Source organism: Numenius arquata, chromosome 26, assembly GCF_964106895.1.
Source record: "Numenius arquata chromosome 26, bNumArq3.hap1.1, whole genome shotgun sequence".
Taxonomy (NCBI): domain Eukaryota; kingdom Metazoa; phylum Chordata; class Aves; order Charadriiformes; family Scolopacidae; genus Numenius; species Numenius arquata.
The window spans coordinates 542,994-560,872 of record NC_133601.1 but is presented as its reverse complement, the minus strand read 5'-3'; the positions used below and the strand labels follow the sequence as shown (position 1 = coordinate 560,872).

Here is a 17,879-nt window from a genome sequence, read left to right as displayed (position 1 = left end):
CGTCGCCGTGCGGGGGGTGGCGGGGCCGTTACCGGGCGGGCCGGGGGCTGTTACCGGCCGGCGGGGAGGATGGGGCCGCGCCGGGCGCTGCTGGCCGCGCTGTGTGAGTGAGAGCCCCCGGGCACCCCCGGTTCTCCCCCGGAGAGACCGGCCCCCGAGCCCCTCCCGGCCCCGAAACCGACGTGTGGGGAACTGACCTCACAGCCCGCAGTGACGTCACGCCCGGGAAACTGACATCACGGGCTGCAGAGTGACATCACACCCGGCGGCAGCCCTCGGGCCAGCAGCAGCGCTCCCCAGGGCCATGCTCCCCCCGAGCCCCCGCAGCCCCGGGGTGTCGTGGCCGGTGACGAGCCCAGGAAAGGGCCACCAGGGCGAGGTGTCCCGGCGTGGGAGCCCGTCTGTCCCCAGGCTGGCGTTGGGACGGGGGGGGACGGGGGGGTGTCATTCCTCCCGGCTGCTTGCGGGGGATGCTGGGGATGATTTTTGAGGAATCCCGTGGAAGGGTTTTGGGCTGGCTTAGTTTGTGCTTTGTGACAAGCATTAACTCCGGCTCTCGGGGGCTGAGGGGCTGCAGCCCTTGCGAGCACCCCTTTTCCCTGCGGACACGCGGAGGTGGTTGGGTTCTGTCCATCCGGCTGGTTGGGAGCTGCGCGGTGGGGACAGGGACGGAGCAGGAGCTGGGGCTCCCCCTGAAATGGCTGGGGGGGGGTGCCCGGCCTCCCTCAGCCCCGTTTGTGTTCCCCGTGCAAGGTGGGTTTGTTCAGCTGGAGCTTGCTCCCGTCGTCCCTGGGCTCTCATCCAGCAGGAGTGAGCGCACGTAGTTTTGTTTTTTCTATGCAAGTGTCTGGATGCTTTTAAATAAAGTGTGGGTGAAGGACGGCAGGGTAGAAAGTAGAGTTGGCGAAAAACCTCTCCAAGTAGGGACCGCGTCTCTCCACGTGGGTATCAAGGTGCCTGTGACAGGCGTGTGCAATTCTGACTGTGTCTGACGGGCACAGCCAGGGTGACACCAACCTGTGATGATAATTAAGAAACAAATTCTTTCCCTAGGTTCACAAATCCTGCTCCACTTCACAGCTCCCGAGAGCCTGCTCTCCAAAACAACTGAAAAGGTGGTACTTCAGTAATCAGGTGATGTGTTGTGTGTGTGTGTGTGTGAGTGGATGTACAAGCGCAGGGATGCGGTGTGTGACAGGCAGAGGGACAGTTTGGGCAAACCCCGTTCTGTCCGTGTGGGCGACGGGGGGCCGCGCTCTGCCGAGCTCCTGCGCTTCCCTCGGAATGTGCCTTTCTCAACTCCCCCTTTCTCTGCTTTCCCGCACGCGCAAGGACGGGGTGTCCTACGTCCTGGGGATCGAGGGGAGGCCGTACACCGTCCGCCTGCAGCAGCAGTGAGTTGGCCCTTCCGGGGGCTGCGGGGGCGTCCCCCGCCAGCTGCTGGGCTGGGAGCTCTGACCATTTCAGAGCATTTTCAGAGGATTTTATTGTTTTTCTGTTCTAGATTCTTCATATCTGATGATTTCAAGATTTACACGTACAATAAGAATGGATCTTTGCGCTCTGACTCGCTCCGTATCAAGGTAATGATGACCTGCCTGGCGTTCCTGCTGCTGCCATCTTCCAGGGTCACCCCGCTGTGTCTGGGGGGGCTGTCAGTGGTCACTGCAGGGGACCGGTGCTTCCCCTCTTTCTCCACATTTGCTTCCTAATCAGGGCAGGAGGTGCTGGGGTAAAACAAAAAGTTTCCCATGCAAATATGTGGTCAGATTTGTGTTTGTGAAGGTTTTTGGAGTTTCTGGGTTTGCTCAGTTCAAAGTTTATAATCCTGTCTGTGGCTGCTGTTCCTCAGGGAGAGACCAGCCCCGCAGCCGGCAGCGCGGCTCAGCACCGGGGAGGGCAGTTCCTTATCGTGAGGATGCCACATCCTCACATTAGGATTTGGTTTTAATTACTGGCGCCAGAGAAAGACTGTCCACAAAAATCCTTGTTGTGCCATCGCCTGCCGGGGTTACCTTCACGGCCATGGAAGGGGCTCCTTGTCCTCTGTCGTGACACAGGGCGGCTGCCACTACCGGGGGTACGTCGAGGGCTTCCCCAGGTCGGCAGTGACCCTCAGCACCTGCTCGGGGCTACGGTAGGAACCGACACCCCCTGGCGATGCCTGTTATGGCCAGGGATGCTCCGGCTGCCGCGCTCCGCGGCGGCTGGTGACAAACGACCGGTGACAAACGACACACCATCACTGTGTCAGGGGGTTCCTGCAGTTTGAGAACGTCAGCTACGGGATTGAGCCCCTGGGTCATTCCGCCTTCGAGTACTTTGTGTATCGGGTGAGTGACAAGAAGCCGGCAGGTTCCCTCCTGGCCACCAGCCCCCCCGGGAGCGAGCCAGGCGGGCTGACAGCGGAGGAGATGGCTAACAAAGCCCAGGGAGGTGACCAAGTGAGTCTGCTCTTGCGGTGGTGCCGGTGTCCCGGTCACACGGGGAGGGTCCGATCCCACAGGGAGCTGTGGCTGGTTGGAGATGGGGGGGATGTTTAGGATGCCAGTGATGGGGTGTCGCGTGGGTCGTTACTCATCCAGTGCCTAATGAGGTGTCATCAAGGGCTACAGGATTTATGGCTGGATTTGTAAAAGTGGGGGTGTTTCTCCCCCCGGTGTGCAGGTGGGTGGCAGCGATGTGCTGGCCGCTTTGGCCACAGGGTCCCCGTGAGTGTCCCCAGGCCCCCATGTTCATCTCAGCCGAGAGCCAGGGCATTAACGTTGTCCCAGGGGTTCATACACGTCTGCTCTGAAAACAGAACCAGCAGATGGCAAAGCCTCGTGGAAGGTTTAGTGTCATTTCTTATGCCTCATGACTGAATTAGTGACATGAATTACTAACAGTGAAGAATATTTTTTTCCCAGTCAGAGACCAAACACCGGAGGGAGATGGCACTCTACATAGTTTTGGAAAGGGCTTTGGTGAGTCTGCGTCAGTCAGTCCCTCTGCTGGGTGTGCTTCCCCCTCGCTTGAGCTGCCGTGGTCCCGCCGGGCTCTGTGCCTTGTGGCCACGGGTCAGTGGCCAGAAGCCACTCTGAGAAGGATGGTGATAACCCTGTGTGTGTCAGGGTGAAATAACCTTTGATGTAGAATCCCGTGTCATTTTTCAGTTCAACTACCTGGGTGCAGACGAGTATGTTGTGACACAGAAGATAGTTCAGGTCTCCAGCTTGCTCAACACTGTAAGTTTTTATACGATTTATATGTTCGGGGATGGGAATTCTGGTGGTTTGTTTCAGCCACCTAATGGACAGGTATCGGTACAATTTGTCTAAATATTTGGAGAAAATAATAATTAAATGTACTTTGTGGAAATACTGAATCTCAGCTTTTTAGCTTATGACTTCTGGGTGCAGTCTGGCAGAGTTCTAAGCCTGTGCAGGAGTTGTCTGGAGGAGGGTGGGAGTTGTGGTGGGGCTGTCCCACACATCCCATGTGCCCGTCCCCACGGTCCCACAGCTCGAGCTCCACCGAGGGGCCGTGGGGCACTGAGGCTGGTGCCAGCAGCTGCTGCTGCTCTTTCCTGTCTGAGGAGGGTGACTGGATTTTTCCCTGCCTGTGTGGGATGCAGCATCCACAGCTGGGCGAGCGTTTGACTTGGAATGTCAGGGGGTATAGTGTCTCCTCCTGGAAACCCAAATTTTGCAGACAAGGATGAGTCTGTGTGTTCTGTATGTTTAATTATTTAATATCTCAGTTCAAGCTTAGGTTATCTTTGGGTTTATTAAATCCTGATTGCTGAACCAATTTTTTTTTTTCTCTTTTGGACACGCTTCTGTGTCTTTACATTTTTATATTTCCTGCACCTTTTTCACGACACACGCGCAGAGCAGTCATCAGTGGCCAACTGCTCCTGTTCCCCTGAGGCAGCGCGGCTGCTGATACCAGCCAACGTTTCAACAGCACTGGAAATGAAACGTCTGGGAGCAGCCACTTCCTCTGGTTAACCTTTCAGATGTTCAGGTCTTTCAATCTGACTGTTATGCTGTCCGCCATGGAGATCTGGATGGATGACAGTACGTTTCAGAAGACGGGGGACGGCGGGGACGTGCTGGTGCAGCTGCTGCAGTGGAAGCAGAGCAGCCCCGTTCTGCAGCCCCACGAGGTGCCATACCTGCTCCTGTAAGAGTCAAGTATTGTCCGTGTGTAAGAGCAGAGCATAACAACCTGCTGAATGCAGGTACTTTTGAACAAAGGAATTTGCGCTGACTGTGATGCCTCTTGTAAAAATGGAGAACGCAGTGAGGTGTTGCAGACACAAGGTGGGATCTGCCCGAGCTGGGCAGGACCCGCAGGCTCTGGTGGGTCCCGGGCTGGGCGGCCGGTGAGCGTGTGTCTGTTCCAGGTACAGGGACCAAGCAGCGTTCGTGGGTGTGACGGCGCTGGGGAAGGTGTGTCAGAGAGATGCTACTGGCGCAGTGGCCGTGGTACGGTGTCCCCTCTCCCCCACAAGCCCTCGCGTCCCCCATGGACAGCAGGGATGGGGGAAGCATCCATGGCCGGAGCTGGGGTCTCTGCGGAGGGTCTCCACAGCCCCGGCAGCCCTGCTCTCTCCTCCCTCCAGTACCAGAGATCCGTGACACTGGAGTCCTTCTCCGTCCTCCTGGCCCAGCTCCTGGCGCGCAGCCTGGGCATAAGCTACGACAACCCCAAAAAATGCCGCTGCCCCGGGAGCATCTGCATCATGACCCTGGAGGCGCTGTGAGTTGGCCAGTCCCGTCCCATCCCGGGGAGGGGGGCTGCGGTGGGGGAAAGGGGTGTCCTCTCATCAGAGGTGTCTTGGGTGCATTTTGCATAGTCTGGGCAAGATCCGTTCCTTTTTTGAGTGTTAACGTTTAGAAATTGAGCATCTGGAGACGTGAATTACTGTCTAGGTACTGTAGCTGAGGTAGAGGTTGGCTGGGTGAGCGCTGCCTGCGAACTCACCGCACGGTACCCGGGGAGCTCAAATGCTTTTGGTCTTTGGAGCGTTAGGGGTATGTGGTTGGAGTCTGCTCACGGGGGGAACCTTCCCTCCGAAGCCTCAGGAGCTGGATTTAATACGTGTGTGTCCATGAGGGAATAGGTGTCTGTGTGTGGATACCAACACTGAGAGACCAGTCAACCTGAATTTCAGTTCAGCTTTGATTCTATTAGTATTGGGAAAAGAATAGCACGAGAAAATAGGAGTTAAAATAAAAATGTGTTGCAATTACTAGAAATCCTGAGATATTTTGGCCTTCCATTTTATTATCTCAGCCACAAAAAATGCAATGTTTGTGTTAGTGAATATTTTTGAGAATAGCTGTATTTGCTTTAAACTGGAAAGTGTGTTCTTCCAGCACTTCTGCCTGTGTTATTAGTCATACGTGATTTGAATCAAGTTTTGCAAAATGATCACATGTTGAATATACTTTAAAATAGCGTGTCCAGAGCAATATCCTAAAAGGAACATGAAACATTGTGAGAAAAATTGGAGTTGTTACTAGAGAAAAGAAAAAGTATAAACTAGTGATTTGACTTGAGAAATGGACAGTTTTCGCTCCAAAAGCAAGACATTCGTGAGTGCTTCTCAATCTCTGTTAATAACGCATTGTAGAATCTGGTTTGGCAAGTGACCTGAAGGACGCCCAGGGGACCCTGGCACCTCGGGCCAGCACCTGAGCAAGTCCCTGAGCGGCCCAGAGCTCTTGAGAGCACGTGCGGGGGTCAATGTTCGCCCCCCCACGGGTAACGGTTCTATTTCAGACGTGTCAGCGGGGCAAAAGCCTTCAGCAAATGCAGCATCAGGGAATTTAAAACCTTCCTGAAGCGGAACAAGAACTGCCCTTTCATCAGGCACACGCTGCGTCACCCGTCCTACCGCATCACCATCTGCGGCAACGGCGTGGTGGAGCCGGGCGAGCAGTGCGACTGCGGGGCGGCCGAGGTGGGTGCTCCCGGAGCCGTCCCGGGGGGTGTCTAACGCATCCCCGTGGCACCGGGCAGACACGCAGGGAGGCTGCTCTCCCTCGGCTCCTCCGAGGTGCTTTGGTAGGAGGGGAGAGTCCTCCTGCAGATGGGGATTTGCAGCAATTAATGATTTCTGGTGCGTTTGCAGGCCTGTGCGTTGGACACGTGCTGTACTCCCCGGTGTAAGTTCAAACCGGGAATGCAGTGCTCCCTGGGATTGTGCTGTGAAAACTGCCAGGTACGGTGTGTTCAGAATTCCCAGAATTTTAAGGCTGTTTTCAACCTCGGAGCAGCAGTGATTTCCACAGTAGCTCTGCCAACCAGCTTCCTGGTTTCACTCCGACGGGCATCTCCAAAAAACTTAACGATATTTGTGCTGCATTTTATCCGTGGATTATGTTGTAATGTCAAGGAAGGTACGCTTTTATAATTATCACAAGATGGTTGTTTAGTTTTGGAGAAGTAGTATGTCCCCACGCTGAAGGATGGAGACCAAGGTTCTGCTGTGGAGAGGTTCCCGGGGAAGGGCTCTCAGCTCAGCGCCCGGAACCCCCGGGAGGAAGGTTCCCGGGGGAGGCCTGTCCCGGGCAGCGCCACAGGCGTGTGATGAGCCGAGTGTCTCGGCGCTGGTCCCCAGGGCCCCCGGGGATGTGTCTCGGGAGGGGTGCGGGAGGGGAGGGCGCCGGGGGGTGCGGAGGGAGGGCGAGAAGAACCCGTTGTGCCTCCTCCGGCAGTTCAAGCGGAAGAACTCGCAGTGCCGCCCTCCCGCCGACGCGCAGTGTGACCTGGCCGAGTTCTGCAACGGGTCCTCCGCCTCCTGCCCCCCCGACCTCTACGTGCAGGACGGGCACGGCTGCGAGCGCGGCACCGGCTACTGCTACCGGGGACACTGCCAGTCCCCCGACCTGCAGTGCCAGGCGCTCTACGGCAGAGGTAACGGGCGGCTCCGACCCCACCAGCACCAACGCCAGCTCCAGGGCTGGTCTGGGGCAGAAGGAACATCCACGCACCATGGATGCCCGTCGTGAATCAGGGGTGGTTGGGGAGTGTGGGGTGTGGGGAAGGGCAGAGGAGACCGCAGATGGATGTCCCACGCTTGCAGAGAGGGCAGTGGGCCACCAGAGGAGGGTGACTTTCCCTGGGGGTTTCAGGTGGGCCCAGGCAGCCACGCACACCTCCCTGCCCCCTCAGAGAGGAGAACGAGCCAGAAACATCCCCCGATGCTGTTGTGGAAGGTGTTTGGTTCTGGTCAGGCCATTCCACCCTCTGTGAGATCTGTCCCATGACCCGAACAGAGGTGGCTAACGACGGGGATGGAGTGGTAGCCCAGTATTCCTCTGTTGGAGGCGAGAACTGATGAGCGTTAGAGGTAACAGAGGTATCTCAGTCCGTCTGACCCTTGGTGGTAACCAGGGTTATTTCTGAACTTCCAGGTGCAAGAAATGCTCCTTTGGCCTGTTATGAAGAAGTGAACAGTCATCAGGATAGGTTTGGAAACTGTGGCAAGCACCCAAAGGATGGCTACCAGCCCTGTTCCTGGCCGTAGGTTTCAAGATAATGCAAAGAGTTGAATTGGGAATATATATTTAATTTGTGCTTCTCTCTGCTGTCAATGCAAAGCACCAATCTGTGAGAGGTCGCCTTTGGTATGTTTTTCTTCTGCTGGGCAGAGATGACTTGCCGGGTTTGTTCTCGGCATTCTCTGGAGAAGCAGTGTTGGGGAGAAACTGGGGACTCACAAAGTGCCTTCAGCTCACACCTCCTTGTGCGAGCGTTTAACGTTGTGCTGGTTCGTGGAGCAGCTTCTCCCTGCCATTGAGGCTCCAGCTCTTCTTATCTTTTTGTTTTGTCCAGATCCCCCTCCCCAAGTTGTGCACCTCCATGTCTCCAGCACTGATCCATCAGATGCTGTGTGTAGTGTTCTAATTTATTGTGCTAATGAATTTTTTTTTAGGAATCTGGAATGTGGGAAGTTAGTATGTGCGTTCCCGAATCATATTCCCTTCACAAAAGCCAAGGGAGCCATCATTTATGCTCAAGTGCAAGAGCATCTGTGCGTGTCTTTCGATTTTATGCGTGGCCCCACAGAGCTGGATCCTCTCCTGGTGAAAGAAGGCACCAAATGTGGTCCTGGAAAGGTGAGGAATATTGCACCAGCCTCTGGAAACAGTATACAATTATCAGGACCACAACAGTATTAAAAATAGTTGCCGGCTTGCAGTACGAGTTAAAGGTGGTCTATACTTAGGTTTTTAATAATTACTACTGTGCTATTGACCTCCGATCATTCTTCAGGGCTAGCAATCCTTTTTAGAGTTATGGCAAGTGGTAAAGGGTGGTGAAAAAATGCCAAGCAGGACTTTTTTTTTTCCTTTTGGTGTTTCAGGTTTGTATCAATGGCACGTGCCAGCCTCACACAGTCCTGCAGTACGACTGCAACGTGCAGGAAAAATGCCATGGGCACGGAGTAAGTACCAGCCCTGGGACTAAGTTAGTGTTAATGGTGTGATGGGTGTTGGTGAATATTTTGATGAATATTGGTGAAGAGGGGAGAGCAGTTCTGGTGAAACACCCACCGGGGCTTGTCTGTGAACTGCCCCCACCTGTGCTTTGGGCTAATGCTTGGTCTCTGAAGTCATCACATGGTAATGAGTTATTGTGGGAGAAATTAAGAGAGATGACCTGCCTCGCTTTCTGTCCCAAGCGAAAAATAAGTGAGATAAAGGGGCTTGGAGTGTTTGTTTGTCTAGATTAGCAGAAAGCTGAAAAAGAGTCTCTGGAGAGGATTTAACTGCAGATGATTGAACTAGTGTTGGAAAGGTCAGTGTAGCCGTGCGGGGGGAAGAGGCGGCCTGGTGGGGGCACAGGGGAAGCAGAGTGGGTTTGGGGGGTGCTGGCCGTGACTGCAGGGGGTGCAGAGTATGGAGGAGAGCGGGGACAGGGGGGATCAGCCACCCCGGTGCAGGTGGAGCTCTGGTCCTCAGGAGGGGTTTTTACAATGGAGGGGTGTTTTCTGCCCGCCCTGGTGTTGGCAGGTCTGCAATAACCAGAAGAACTGCCACTGCGACCCGGGCTGGAGCCCCCCCCACTGCAAGACTCGAGGATCCTCCGTAGGGGGGAGCATCGACAGCGCCCTGGGCCCCGGTGAGCACCGCAGCCGGGCTCCAGGGGCCCCGGGGTTTTACCGGGCACAAGGGCAGCTCCCAGGGCCCCGCAGACGGCCCGTGGCATCACCCGGCCTTTACCCGGAGCCGCACCTTTGCTTCTCCCCCCAGACGATTCCACAGGCAGATCCATGAAGAAATGGCTGCTGCTGAGCTTGGGCAGCATCGTCCCCGTCCTCGTCTGTGGCACCATCGTGGTTATGAAGCGGAGACGGCTGAAAAGGTTCTGCGCAAGGAGGAGACTGGAGACGGATGGGGAAGTTGATATTAACGACTTAATCCTCCGTTCTGGGCGTGGGAGACGGGCAGGGAGCACGGAATTGCTGTAAAAGTTGGCAAGTGGGATTTGCAGCCCGGGCAGAGCAGGGAAAGTGGTGCTTGGGAAAGAGGGACTGTTTGTTGGTAAACTGGGAAGCGTTTGTTGGTCATCGAGGGAAGAAATAGCAAACAGATGGCTAAAATTTACAAATGTAGGAGAAACAAAACTAAGTGGATTTCCTGGCACCGAGCATGCTGTCTGTGAGCAAGAGCCGGAGGAAATGGGCTTTTTCTTTGCTAATTCCTGGGAAAAGTGAACTCTAAGGGGAAAAGTGGGATTCGGGAGAAGCTGCAGGTCCCAGTAGACAGGGAGAGCGGGAACGCGGAGGAGGAGGGCGGGTGGGAGCCGGGGCTGGGGGAGCGGGGCTGTCGGGCATAGGGGACGCGGGCTGAGGCACCGCTCTGGGTCTCTGTGCAGCCCCACGGCCAAGGAGGGCAGCGATGGCCAGGACTCAGACTTGGACTCGGACACGGAGCAGGACACGGAGCTGGACGTGGAGCCAGGGACGGGGCAGTGCGACGAGCACTAATAAAGGCGTTGGATGGAGCCGCGTGTGGTCCATGCTTGGATGGGCTGGGGGTGCCCTGCCCAGCTCCGGCTCACTCCGGGAAACACAACCCCTCCAGCCTTTCCAGGAGAGAGACCTGCCCGGTTGTGCTCCCACCTCAGGGCTCTCAGTCCCCGCTGACCCCCAGGCAGCAGCTCAGGGGAGCGGGTGCAGAGAACCGGCAGCACCGGCACCGCGTCGCTGCAGCCCTGAGCCTCTCGTGCTGCGACGGCAGTGACACCCACCGCAGGGATGGGACTGACCTGCCGGGGGGGAAAAGGCACCACCCCACCGAAACAGCCACCTCCTCCACCGGGTCCCTTTCAGCCAGACGGCGGCGTGACCCTCCCCAGCATAAACCACCCGACGGACGGGAGTTTTGCTCCTGAGCAGCACAATTAGGTCAGATGCCACAGACCCCCACTGCGAGGGGGTCTAAGTACCCTCCTGTCCTGCCGACCACACGCAGGACATCAGTTTGGCATTGCCAGGATCCTGGGAAACCCAGCATCCCTGGGCAACTTCCATGCAGCCTCCCCAGGGAGCCCAGAGCATCCCTGCAGCTCCCAGGGGAGGTCGGGGTGGGTGACAGCTCACAGCCCCTGCCCACAGTGAGGGACCTTCCCTCAGCCTTCCCCCAGTGGATGCCCACAGGGAGGGAGATCAATGTTTGCTCCACGACAATGCCTTATCGGCAACCTTTAGCCGTGTTTGCTCAGACCCTCCGGCCATTGGGCGGCTGGACCCTGCCCCCCCTGGGACAAGGTCCGGGGCCGGGGCATGCGGTGCTGGCTCAGCACATACCGGGAGCGGGGCCGCGGCGCGTCTCCGCCGAGCCAGAGCCATGTCCCGACCCCGCAGGCAGCGCCCGGTGATGGAGCCCGGCGAGGGCACGGAGGAGACCCCGCTGCCTCTGGCGCTGAGCAGGTTCCAGCTCTCCGAGGAGTACGGCTTCCTTCTTCCCGACCCTCTGGTAGGAGACGGCTGTGCCACCGCGTCTGCGTGCCACAAGAGACCGAGAACAGAAAAATAGAGGGGTTGGTGAGCGGCTTTCTGGTTGGGTTTCCTTTTAACACTATAACAGCTCATAAAAAGCGATGAGGAAGGCACGTGCTATTTTGGCTTAGTTTTGTAGGACAAACCCCTGGCTTTGATAACGGATAAACTGGCTGCAGCCAGAGGCACAGGGGAGAGGAGACGGAGCTCTGCAGTTCACTCCTCGGCGATGCAGGATTTGGGGAGCAGGAGGAGAGCGGTGGGACCACAGGTCTCCCCTGCCCAAAGCAGTGCCATTTGTCACCGGGCTCACGGCACGGTGGCAGCTCAGGGACAGGCAGATCCTTGTTTATCACCCACTAATTTGCGATCACCCAGGCTGGTATTACAAGAGGGGGGACCTTGAAGAGGGGGAGCCCCCCCTCTCCCGGCAGGCCTGAGCTCAGCCCCACCAGAGCTCCAGGAAAACCTTTGCAAATGCGATGGAGCAGGACAGTGAGGCCCCCCCCTGTGCAGGCAACGTCCAGCACGGCCCCCCCCGCCCCAGGGCTGCCTGGCCCCAGGGGGGAGTCACAGCCCCGCTCCAGCCCTCCCCTGTGTCCCCCAGCTGCCATCATCCCCCAATCCCCTTTCTCCCCGGACCCTGCGGCTCCTCTGCGTTACAGCCAGAGCGAGGACCGGAGCAGGACCGTTTGGACGTTGTCTCAGCTGGCCGGGGCTCCCAAGAGCTTACCTGGGGCTGGGCTTATCCCCCCCTGCTCCCGTCCCAGCACCCCCTGTACCCCAGCACGGGGTGACCCTCCCCACCCCGGGATGGGTGGGCTCCGTCCGCCTCCGCAGCGACTCCCTGAGGGCCGTGCTGGTCCCAGAGCCCCATCAGTGCAGGACCACTTTGGGTGTCCCATTGCACCCCGAGCTGCTCCGGAACCCGGGGAGAGAAAAGACCCAGCCTGGGGACCGTGTGTGCTGCCCCGTGCGTTACAGCCCTCCCTCCGGCCTCTCTCCACCAAGACAGAGCTGCCGGTGCCCTACGGGCCCTGGATGGAGATTGCCCACGACCTGCCCCAGCTCATCGCCGGCCGTCGGCTCCGCTCGCGAGTTCACCAGGTACCGTATTCTCTCTCCTGGCTCTGGGTGCTCCCACCTCCGTGGGACACAGCGGATTCTGCTGAACGCGTGGAGCCAACAGCAGAGCTGTGTCCTCAGCAGGGACGAATTCCCTGTAAAAGCAAAGCCTTAACGTCGGCACAGAAATAGCTGCTACGGCCGGTCCCAGTGCACGGGCAGCCGAGCGGCGAGGGCTGGAGCGTGGCCTGCGGTGGCAGGAGAAACCCTCTAGATGTCACAAGAGCCACAGCTCGTCCGGCCACGCTCCACACCGAGGAGCTCAGTCACTCCAGGAGCCCCCCCCCGGGGGGAGGGACACCTTTTTGAGTAAAATCCTGCAGTTACTGTCAATGCTCAAAAACCAGCAAATCAGTAACAAGCCCTGCAGGGGTGGGAGGGAAGGGAGGTTTTTGGGGAGAGGGCAAGGGTCTCTTCCTGGCCGGTGGGGGGCCCTTGGCCTGCGGTGCCCCCAAGGGTGTCTCTGGCAGATGCCGCAGCTGAGCACTGGGCACCTCCGCGGGCGCGAGGAGCTGCACTTGGCACATCTGGTGCTCAGCTTCATCACCATGGGCTACATCTGGCAGGAGGGCGAGGAGGGCACTGTGAAGGTAAAAGCAACACAGAGCAGGTTCACCTGCTCCTTGGGATCCGGGGTGATGCTGCTCCCCTGGGACTCATCCTTTCCTGGGGCTGCATCAGGAGCGTGACCCCCTCCTGCCCAGCCTGGGCACCTCTCACCAGCCTGACAGTGTCCCTGTCTTCTCCCGTGCTTTGTGTCCTGCAGGTCCTGCCCCGAAACCTCGCCATCCCCTTCTGGGAGGTCTCGCAGGCCCTCGGGCTCCCCCCCATCCTCAGCCACGCAGACTTTGTGTTGGCCAACTGGAGGAGGAAGAATCCCAATGGGTAAATGGGCAAATGCTGGCAGATCGCGCGTGGTCTCGTGGAGAATGTCCAGGGCAGGGTCTTGCAGGGGGAGCGGTGGTCTCTGGGGCTGTGGGCGCTGCAGCTGTGGGTGCCCAGTGGGGAAACGGGTGCCTCTGGGACTGTCCCCCCCCGGGGACGGTGCTTCCCACGGGGCAGCGACTCATTTGTCTCCCACCGAGCACAGTCCGTTGCTGTAACGATTTATAACGTCTCTCTTTCTCTCTCCTTTCCTTGTGCATTTGTTGGCAATAACCAAAATGCCTTCAGGCCTCTGGAAATCGAGTAAGTATTTAAGATACTTATTTACTTTCTAACAGTATTAGTTTTGTTTGAATTGGCTTAGCGCTCCGACACTGCGGGGCTCTGCTCGGCTTGAACCTGTCTCCTGATAAACGAGCACAACAAAAACAGCTCGGTCTTTGGCACAAAAATGCCACTGCAACAGCAGCAAAGCGCCGTGACTGCGGCTGGAGCGGGGGCTGCCCGAGCCCATGCAGAGCCCGGCCACCACGGGCCAGACTTGTAGCCCAGTGGGAGGGTCACAGATCCCTCAAAACCAGAGCAGCCCCCATCCCCTTTTGCTCTGTGCCCGGGGTGCAGACAAGAGGATTTGCAGCCGGGAGGGTTTTGCTCCGAGGGCTCAGCGTGTCTGGGGGTGTGTGGGGAAACCTCAACCAAGCACCCTCCTAACCCCCTCGTGCTCCGTGGGTCGCCCCTGCAGGAATCTGGACACCATCATCTCGCTTCCCGGGGGAGAGAGCCTGCGCGGCTTCATCCTCGTCACCCTCCTGGTGGAGAAGGCGGCCGTGCCTGGCATTAAGGTAGGGCACCGCTGTGGGAGCCCGTCGAGGGGTGTGTGTCCTCCATCCCACTGTGCCCCAACGCTCTTTGCTCACCCGCAAAGTGCCCGCAGGCACAACACCCACGAGGTGTCCTCATCCCCTGCATGGGTACCCACAAAGTGCCACCATCCCCTGCACGGGCACCCATGAGGTGCCCCTGTCTCCAAGGCCAGGGGAAGGGGCAGAGCTGGCCCGGGTGGCAGTGGGCATCCAGAGCTGCTGTACACAGACATCCCAGCCCCCTCAACCCTTCGTCTCCCCCTCCTCTCCCCTCGCAGGCCGTCGTTCAGGCCATCGGTGCCATCCTGCAGCGGGACGAGGAGACCCTGCTCCAAGCCCTGCGGGAGCTGGCGGAGGCCATCGGGGACATGAGCAAGGCTTTGAGACGGATGCACGGTAACAGCGGGGGCAGCTCCCATCCTCACTCCCTGCACACGCTTTCCCTCATCGGATGCGTTAGTGCAAACGTGCTCACACTCGGCCCATAGAGCCCCTCCGGAGGGATGAAACAGTGGGAGCAATTTGGGGGAAACTCGGTGCTCTCAGGATGATGCGTGGGGTTTGAGCATCCAACCCCACCCATGTAATCCTGCAGTAACATCCATTATCCGATTTCCTCCCAGATTATGTGGATCCAGCAGTATTTTACACCGTGATCCGGATCTTTCTCTCTGGGTAAGTGCCCTCCAAAGCCACCCTGTGGGCAGCTCCCGGGGCCGGGGGGAGCCAGGGAAGGGGCAGCCCAGATGGGGCACGGGGTCCCCGGGGTGGGGAAGGAACCGGCGCTGTGTCCGGCAGTGGTGATCCTGAGGCCATTCCTCCAAATCCTTCCTGCTCTTGCCTGGAGCATTTTTAACAATAAAAGACTAATTTCTCTATATTTCGGACACGGTACACACAAAGCTACAAAGCCGAGTGGGGTCTCTTCACTCTGCACCTGTAACAAGCCTCCTGCTGTTACGCCATTACAATTCCATTAATTAAAAAAAACCAAGCCCCCAAATACTGAAAGAAGTGAGTTGGGCGAGGCAGAAACGCGGCCCCGGGAGCCCAGCGCTGCGGGTTTGCCATCCCTCAGCTTCCCTGTGGGGCTGGAGCATCCCCAGCCGCCCCGCTCCTGGGATTCTCGGGGGGGTTCTATTTTTGTTTCTCTCCAGCAGATCTCAGCATTCCTCACTCAAAAGGCTCCGCGCATCCTGATTAGGTTTCGCTTATTTTTTATCCAAGCTGACCTCGTCTTGATGGTCATCAGCCTGGAAAAACATGCCTTTTAAATTCCCTTCTGCTTATAACAACTTCCCACTAGTAAAGGTTACTATAAATACATCCCTGGGAGAGCTAAAAATATTACGGTATTTGATAATGAATCTATTTTCTCTGCATTTTGTGCAAAAGTGGCTCCAGCAGTCAAACAGCCCCAGCAGCCAGCACCGAAACCTTCATGAAATGGGGCATTCTTCAGAAGGTCAAGAGATATTTTTGTGCCAGGCACACTATCTCTCTGAAATTACAAGTCCTCTTTCCATTTGTGAGGGAGCATTTATCCATTTTTGCCCAACAGGGGGGTGAGGCCGGATGAGAGGGGCTGTGAGTTAATGGTGCATGGAGTGGGGGGAGGCACCGCTGCGTTCCTGGGCTCTGAGGACGAGCAGCTTTATGAGAGGGAGGAAATCACATTATGGGCTTGTTCTCTGCTGAGATAAGTAAAGGCAGGCTGTCCTGCGCTGTCTTTGCAGACGTCATGTCAAGAGTAACAAGAACAGACAAAAATCCAAAGTGCAAAATTCAAGGGGTCAGAAAAGCATTTGGGTGACTGTCTGCCACAGAGGCAACCTGATTTCTCCTAATGGCCGCCGGGATTTCAAGGAATTAGTACATTAGATGCTGCTATATTGCTTTTCCCAGGCAAGGGACCCGTCCCCTCTCTCACACCCAAAGCCTCTCCGTGGGTGCAAACCACCATGAGCCAGGATCCAGCTGGGGATGGAGGTGCCATGGGGAGCTCCCCCGATCCCACAGAACCTCCCCAGCTCATCGGCAAAGGAGAATTCAGGATTTCTCCCTACACCCACGACCTTGTCCTGCGCCTCGGCACAGTGTTTGATTTCCAAGTTTTATCTCCTGTTTGAGGGCAGCTGACAGGGCTGAGTGAGGAGGAGGAGGAGGAGATCCATGGGCTGGGTCACGAAAGTCTCACTCAGTCTTGCCAGCCCAGAGGGTCCCTTCTTGCAGCCCCCCCGTTACCAGACGCCCCCTGACTGCTGTGTCTCCCCCCCAGCTGGAAGGACAACCCTGCCATGCCACAGGGGCTGGTGTACGAGGGTGTCTCTGAGGAGCCCATGGCGTTCTCGGGAGGGAGCGCGGCGCAGAGCACCGTCCTCCATGCGTTCGATGAGCTCCTGGGGATTCGGCACAGCGAGGAGAGCAGTAAGTCACACGCTTTTCCTTTTTCCCAAGCAAATGAGGGGCGAGGGAAGAATGGAGCCAGAGCGATCCCCAGGATCTGCCCCTGGATCTGCCCGTCCACGGGACACACGCCCATCTGCCCCTCACAGAGCCCTCCTGGAGCCCGGCTGGGAGGAGGCTCTGCCCAGTTCGTTAGGGAGGAAGTCTATAAACGAGGCTCTGGCAGGCACTTCCTCAGCGCTATAAATTCCCAGAAGAACAGACTTTGCTTTTTGCATGTCAACTTTTTACTGAGGTTATATATGGGAGCAGAGCGCGCCAGCATCCTGACAGTAACTTGGCTCACCCCCTCCCACAGCTTCACCTTCGGCTGGCCCACAACAGCGTGCATTTATCAGAAATTATCAAAATCACCCTAATAGCAAAAAAAACCCCAGAAACAACTGAAACCAAAAGGCTGAGAGCAAGGGCTAAAACCTGCCTTTTAGGGTTAAGACCAACCCTTTCGGAGCGTTGCCCTATTATGGATTTTCTCTGCCAATTAATCAGAGGCACGAGACGGCACAGGGGAAGCAGGAGGCTGCTCAGGCTGTTGGTACCACCCAGCGCCGTGGTCCCTGCAGACCAGTGCTCGCTCTCTGAGAGCTTTAGGCCGCTTTAACCCACTCACCCACAACTTATTTCTTCCTTTGCTGGTGTCTCGCAGCCGCCTTCCTGCACAGGATGAGGGACTACATGCCCCCACCCCACAGAGCCTTTGTGGAGGAGATTGGCCGTGCCCCCTCCCTGAAGCAACACCTTCTCTCCTTGGGCGACGCGCGGCTCCGCGTGGCCTTCAACCAGTGCGTCTCTGCGCTGGCAGAACTCAGGTCCTACCACATCACCATTGTCACCAAGTACATCACCATCGCAGCAGCCAAAGCCAAGGCCGGGCGGGCAGAGACGGGTGACGGGGCTGGTCCCTCCACGGGGAAGCCCCCGACTGCGCTGGAGACCAAAGGGACCGGCGGGTCCCACATCTTCAGCTTCCTGAAGAGCGTCAGGGACACCACCAGGGAAGGGATGATAAGTGCCTGACTTGCCCTGAGACACTGCTCAAAGCAGGAGGCCAAGCTGCTCCGGTGTGGACTTAGGGCACACGAGCCAAAAGCTGACCACAGCGACCTTCACCCAAAACCTCCTCTCAGCAGCCCCCTTCCCGCTCGCGCACACCTGGGACATAGGGAAAGGGGTCTGTGTTGTTGAGGGAGGAGAGAGCTGCTGCTGCTGCTAGACCCCAAAAGACACATAGGGACCACAGCATCCTTCCATGATACCAGGACGGGCACAACATCCTCCCACGGCACCAGGGTGGGCACAGCATCCTTCCATGATACCGGGATGGGCACAGCATCCTCCCATGGCACTGGGAAGAGCCATGTCCATCCAAGCCCTCCTTGCTGTCTCCCGCTCCCCGGGATCGGGGCTCCCGGCACGGCTGGACGCGGCTGGGGTTTGTCCTGGTTTGAGCCCAAATCACGGCAGGGTCACAGGGACTAATAAAGCCGCGATCCCCAAACCCAGCCGTGCTGCCGGGCCCTGTGTCCCTCGCGAAGCCG

The 17,879-nt window shown here is 57.5% G+C and overlaps 2 protein-coding genes across 2 annotated transcripts; both read left to right on the top strand.

Annotated features, from left to right (window-relative positions):
* Window positions 1-69: 69 nt before the first annotated feature.
* Window positions 70-9,988, top strand: LOC141475621 (disintegrin and metalloproteinase domain-containing protein 2-like). Its single transcript, XM_074164065.1, has 21 exons — window positions 70-103; window positions 667-753; window positions 1,054-1,118; window positions 1,333-1,394; window positions 1,505-1,583; window positions 2,061-2,137; window positions 2,255-2,444; window positions 2,910-2,966; window positions 3,156-3,227; window positions 4,001-4,167; window positions 4,391-4,472; window positions 4,610-4,746; window positions 5,773-5,953; window positions 6,125-6,214; window positions 6,711-6,909; window positions 7,410-7,518; window positions 7,931-8,114; window positions 8,363-8,443; window positions 9,012-9,120; window positions 9,252-9,395; window positions 9,876-9,988. The coding sequence occupies exons 1-21, from the start codon at window positions 70-72 to the stop codon at window positions 9,986-9,988; spliced, it is 2,319 nt and encodes a 772-aa protein (XP_074020166.1).
* An 862-nt stretch (window positions 9,989-10,850) lies between these two features.
* IDO2 (indoleamine 2,3-dioxygenase 2) lies at window positions 10,851-17,358 on the top strand. The gene is made up of 10 exons (XM_074164064.1): window positions 10,851-10,979; window positions 12,014-12,109; window positions 12,598-12,717; window positions 12,894-13,012; window positions 13,301-13,315; window positions 13,755-13,854; window positions 14,154-14,271; window positions 14,499-14,550; window positions 16,154-16,302; window positions 16,988-17,358. Exons 1-10 carry the CDS (start codon window positions 10,851-10,853, stop codon window positions 17,356-17,358), a joined length of 1,269 nt encoding a protein of 422 aa, XP_074020165.1.
* Window positions 17,359-17,879: the final 521 nt, after the last annotated feature.